Source organism: Chiloscyllium plagiosum, chromosome 7 (assembly GCF_004010195.1).
Source record: "Chiloscyllium plagiosum isolate BGI_BamShark_2017 chromosome 7, ASM401019v2, whole genome shotgun sequence".
NCBI classification, from domain to species: Eukaryota; Metazoa; Chordata; class Chondrichthyes; order Orectolobiformes; family Hemiscylliidae; genus Chiloscyllium; species Chiloscyllium plagiosum.
The window spans coordinates 14,840,754-14,846,905 of record NC_057716.1 but is presented as its reverse complement, the minus strand read 5'-3'; the positions used below and the strand labels follow the sequence as shown (position 1 = coordinate 14,846,905).

The 6,152-nt window shown below is 38.6% G+C and overlaps 1 protein-coding gene across 6 annotated transcripts in view; it reads left to right on the top strand.

Moving 5' to 3' along the window:
* vps8 (VPS8 subunit of CORVET complex) overlaps positions 1-6,152 on the top strand; it is a 555,322-nt gene that overhangs the window by 128,053 nt on the left and 421,117 nt on the right. For all 6 annotated transcript variants that reach the window (XM_043693080.1, XM_043693078.1, XM_043693079.1 and 3 more), the window contains one exon: positions 1,372-1,594. In XM_043693080.1, coding sequence (XP_043549015.1) covers positions 1,372-1,594 — 223 coding nt within the window. The remainder of the gene's footprint in view (positions 1-1,371; positions 1,595-6,152) is intronic.

Sequence of the window (6,152 nt, the reverse complement as noted above, 5' to 3'; positions counted from 1 at the left end):
CCTTTTAAATGTTGCAATTGTACCAGCCTCCACCACTTCCTCTGGCAGCGCATTCACGTACCACCCTCTGTGTGAAAAGATTGCCCCTTAGATCTCTTTTATATCTTTCCCCTCTCACCCTAAACCTATGCCCTGTAGTTCTGGACTCCCCCCACCCCAAGGAAAAGACTTTGTCTATTTATCCTATCCATGATTTATAAACCTCTATAAGGTCACCCCTCAGCCTCCGACGCTCCAAAGAATACATCCCCAGCCTGTTCAGCCTCTCCCTATAGCTCAAATCCTCCAACTCTGGCAACATCCTTGTAAATCTTTTCTGAACCCTTTCAAGTTTCACAACATCTTTCCGATAGGAAGGAGACCAGAATTGCATGCAATATTCCAACAGTGGCCTAACCAATGTCCTGTACAGCCGCAGCATGACCTCCCAACTCCTGTAATGATCGGAAGAAAAACTCTATTCAATGGCAGAATTACTGGGATATTTAAACCTATTTCTTGCTTTGCAGAATTAATACGTTATGCGGCATAGTTTGCCATTATTTTATTGACCTAATTTAATCGTTGATGCAGTTATTCTCTCGGACTTCTGTCCAGCGTGCGCTATTTTGACCTAAGTTAGAACCTCATGCTGAGGACATGACTATGATCAAGATGGAGATCAATAAAATTTTGGGTATTCTAGAATTGAGGGCTAATGTGGCAAGGCTGAGTTAAAGAAAATGATCAGTGATGACCTTGAGTGGTGGAGCAGGCTTAAAGGGACAAATAAACTATGGCACCTCCTATGTCTGTTATTCATATGGCCTCTCAACCTGCAGAGAGAACTATGATGGCTGGAATCTCCCTTGCGAACTTATTTTAAGACAGAAAAATTGCCCCAGTTGTTGGAAGAGGCATGATGAAAATTGACGCGATGTACTTTTGAGTGAGAGTATACTGTAGTGCCAGAGATGTTATCCTTCAAATGAACTGCAGGTCGCTAAATCAAGATGAAAAGATGTTATGGCACTATTTCAAAGAGCAGGTGTGTTTTTCTTGGCACCTAGGCTGATGTTTGTCATGAACTGACATTGTTTAAATTAGGTATTTGGATGATGATCATATTCCATTAGATCTGGACTCCCCCATCCCAAGGAAAAGATTGTCTATTTATCCTCATGATTTTATAAACCTTAGTAAGGTCACCCCTCAGCCTCCGACGCTCCAAGAAAATAGCCCCAGCCTATTCACCCTCTCTCCACAGCTCAAATTCTCCAACCCTGCCAACATCCTTGTAGGTCTTTTCTGAACCTTTTCAAAAACCCTTGTTTTTATGACAGAAATTAAAAATATGTACAAAATACAATTAATTTCTTTCTTTTGATGCAGAGATCTTCTATTTGGACAGATCTACACTAAATTGAGTGAGATCTCAGTGGCGAAAGGAGTGTTTCTTGAGTGCCTGGAACCTTATATTCTGAATGATAAGCTGCCAAGCATCACACCACAAGTAATGAAGGATCTACTCATCCACTTTCAGGACAGGGACATGATGGAAAACATTGAAGCATGCATTGTACATATGGACATCACTAGCCTGGACATTCAACAGGTGAGCAGTACATATAGTTCAATTTTTAGGTCTTCTCTGCTTCATAGTTGAGTGTTTTGTCCCTTGAATATTGGATCAATCTTGTGGGAAACGACATCTCATGCCCTCTAGAATCTCTACGCTGGCCTTCATCTTTTGCTAAGCTTTCAGAAATGTTCTACAAAGTGAACAACAGTACTTGTCCTGTAATTTTCTCACTAAGATATTGAACTTTATTGCCTCCTTGAATTTATACTGTAATTTTCAATGGAAGAGAGAACATAAAGATCTTGTTTTAACTCCATAATACATGATCAAAATGTAATGTAGTAGAGATAAAATTACATACAGCAGAATGCCTGTTCTTTAATTCAAGAGAAAAGCAGCAGCAGATAGTGTAGCGAAAGGAAAAATATTTAGAAATGAAATAACTAGAATGTATATTCTCCTTGGATTTATTTTTTATTTGACCAACTTTATTGATATTGTTGAGGAGGCAGCTTAGAGAGTAAACAACAGTAATCCAGAAGGTGTAAATTGTCTGGATCTTCAAAAGGCATTTGATTAGGTGTTCCATAGTAGGCTAATAAATAATGTAAGAGAACAGGGAGTCAGGAACAATGGAAGAACCAATTGTTAACTGGTTTCAAGGCATATAAACAGGTACTAATTAGTTGTAAGGAAAATGTTGAGGAAAAAGCGAGACTGAAGTTTGAACTTGTTTGAGGCTGCCGAAGTAACTCAATGGAGTTTTGATTACTCCCTGGTAGTCCGCTCATTATCAACTTAGAATCATAAAATCTCTGCAGCGCGGAAGCAGGCCATTAGGCCCATCAAGTTCACCCCGATCCTCCGAAGACCATTCCACCCAGACCCACACTGCTATCCTCTCCGTGTAACACTACTTATACAATGGCTAATCCCCCTAAACTGCAAATCCCTGGACACTAAGGGCAATTTAGCATGGGAAGTCTACCTAACCTGCACATCTTTGGACTGTGGGAGGAATCTGGAGCATCCGGAGGGAATCCACACTGACACAGGGAGAATGTGCAAACTCCACACAGACAGTCGCCTGATGGTGGAATTGAACCCGGGTACCTGGCAATGTGTGGCAGTAGTGCTTGTTCACTGAACTACTGTGAAATGACCACAGCTATTCAAAAATCAAGCACATAAAGTAGCAAGACTTTTAAAACAAAACACAAATTTATTTTGTAAATCCCGTCAATAAGACTTGTTAAATGCATCACACACTGCATTTCATAATTCTTGTACTTGCTAAAATCATGTGCAAGTTTAAATCATTGCCATTCTGGATTAGCTATATTCTACATGTGGCAATTACTTAAATTATGATGATATTGTTTGGGAAGAAAAAATGACTTAAACCAAATTGAAATGTCTCAAACTCAGCTGAAAATTTCAAATAGCTCAAATCCACAATCTCCTGGTTGAGTTACACATTGAGTTGAACTGAATTTATAAAATTAGAGGTCACATTGCCCTGATTGAGGTCATAATTAACTGTCACTCCACTGAATCAGTGTTTATTGATTTTATTTATCAAGCCCAGATAAAAATCAAAATGTAGTTCAGTGGATAAATATAAGCAGTTCCACGAAGTCTATGAAGACTTAACAGGAAACCTATTCCTCAGGTAAGATGCATTTGAACAGGTGCATGGATAGGAAACGTTTGGAGGTATTTTGGGCCAAGGCGAGTTGTTGAAAGTTCACCGAAGAGTATCGAGGAAGAGGTGGAGGCTGGTATAATTGTAACATTTAAGAGGCATTTAGATGGGTATAGGAATAGGAAGGATTTGGAGAGATATGGGTTGGGTGCTGGCAGGTGGGACTAGATTGGGTTGGGATATCTGGTCGGAATGGATGGGATGGACCGAAGGGTCTGTTTTCATGCTGTATGACTTTATGACTCTACAGTATCTGTTGGTAGAATTAACTGAATACTTCACCGAGCCTATTGAAAGCTGTTTGCATTGACTGGTGCCTTCAGAACCCAAACAAAGTACAATCCTCGGTGTTTATGGTTTTAACGACCCTGGTGGCTGCCAGTTTTGATTATTTTTAGTTTTGACTTATCTCCTAATTGTATATGTTTGTCTATCTGTCTTTGAGAGTATTGGGCATAGAATCAAAGAAGATTGGCTTTACATCATAAACATTAATTTTCGTTTACCTTGTTTAGCTGTGATTTGCGAAAGCTGTTCTATTATTAATGAATTGTGAATTATTTTGTTTAAGTGACAAACCTGGTTTCTGGTATTGGTATTTAAGATGTTTGATTAGAAGTCATTGGGGCAATCTTGCAGATCACTGAGTATTATAATTTTTCTGAGTTGAGAATGCAGGGATAAGAAGGCTGATTTGATTTAGTTGTCGACCTCCATGCCATAAGATAAAATGACCAGTAAGAAATCAAGTAGGGAATTCAGAAGGAATTATTTTATCAAAAGAGTGGTGAGAATGTGGAACTCGCTACTACAAGGACTAGTTAAAGTTATCAATGCAATTCAAGAAGGATTTGAGTGGAAAAGGAATGGAGGGTTTTAATTATAGATTTAGATGATGAATGAAACTCAAATGGAGCATAAACATCAGCATGAACTAGTTGCGTCGAATAGCCTGTTTCCTCGCTGCACATCCTGTGTAAAGTCCTTTTACTTGAAGCTTTTATGTTTATGCAGTTTTATGTTTTGTTATTGTAATTTCAGATTACTGGAACTAGCCATTAGATTTGCATTTAGTTTGATCAAATTCTATTTCTACATTATTTCACTGACGACTGGTGTTTTTTGAATTTTCATGGACATTGCTTGGGTTCAGAAATAAAGTGCTGTCACACATTGAGCTGAATAAATCAAAGAGTGAGCACTGTATTGTTTTAGAGGAAATGTTAACCCAACGCCTCTGGCCTACTCGGCTGTGCTAATAAATCCAAGGGCACTCTTCAGAGATAAGTGGAGGGTTAGGATCATAGAATGTTAAGAACACCAAGTGAAGCCACACCGTCCAAAATGGATAATTTAATCATTCATTGATTTTCCATTTGTTAGACATTGCTGTACATGAATTGGCTCCGGCCTTTGTTGAGCTGTATCGACAGTTCAAAACTAAGCTTTTGACTGTTAAGCACTTTGGGATATGATGGGCATTATGCAAAGCAAAAGTTTAATGTAGGTTTATGATTCTGATCTAACTTACATCACTGAAAGTAGTATTATTTAGAAACCAAAGCCCTTCACTCAAAGTCAGAAGGAAATTCCAAACCACATTCAATTGGTTGGTCCGATGCACTCAGTACTTAGTTACATTAATGGAATGGCGTCCGAGTTGTTACACGTTCCAAGGCTCCTATTTGCTTTTGGCCTGCAACGCGCAGAATTATTTTGATTAATAATCGCAAATGATCAGAAATAGTTGCATTATGAGCAGGTTTGTAACTGGTTAATTTTTAACTTTCCACCTAATAGTTTCTGCTGGTTAGGCAGATTTAACATTGTCTTCCAAATATTGAGAGAAATGGGCCAATCTATCACTCATACACCATGTTTAATTTCTATAATTGATTTCTTAAACTGGTGGCTACATAACTGTACTTGGCAGTTTATCTTAAAAACAAGTATCAATGGAGAGTCTACATTTAGCAGATAATATCCAGTTTCTGAACAATTAGTATTGCACCAAAAGTATGAGAGTCATAGTACACCAAACATCCTTTGATCTAATCTTGGAATAGATTCAGAAATATAAATACGATTGAAGTAAACCAAAGATGTAATGTAAGGTTCTATCTAAATCAAAATGAGTTATGCATCAGTGTCACATGCTTGATCAAAGATTAGAATGGGAATAACTTCATTATGGAATGAGAAAAAGGAGAAAAGACTGTCAGTGTTGTATAGAATATGGAAAGGAATGGTATTATTAATGGAGTTCATTAAATAATCTCTGGCAATGATGAGACATAACGCAACCATCCACACAAAATATAAACGCTTATTATAAAATCTCTACATTCAAGGGTTTTTCCTCCACAATTTCTGCCCTCTGCCATCACAAAACTCTCCCTCACTGTTAAGCATTCTGTACAGACCACTGCCTCCGTGACATCCTGGTCCATTTCTCCATCACTCCAAACACTTTCTCCCCCCCCCCCCAACTCAACCCTTGCGGTACTTTGCAGAAGGTGTAATACATGTACTGTTACTCTTCCCTTTTCACTGTTCAATGTCTCAAATGCACCTTCCAGTGAAGCAGCAAGTTATTTATTCTTCTAGCTTACTGTTTTCACTGCTTATGTTACCATGAAGGATTCTCTCTTGCTTGAGATGTGGTGACCCTCAGGTTAACCACTACCAGTTGTCTCTTTGTCCCTCTCTCTCGCATGAGAGATTATCTTTATTCACTGCGCATCGTGCAGTGCATTTTACTCTCGTGACACCATACATAGACTGGGTGATCACTTTGCAGAACACCTATGCTTTGTAAGAATGACCACGACCTTCCAGTTGCTTGACATTTTATTAAACTATTTTTCTCCCTTGCTAACATTTCTA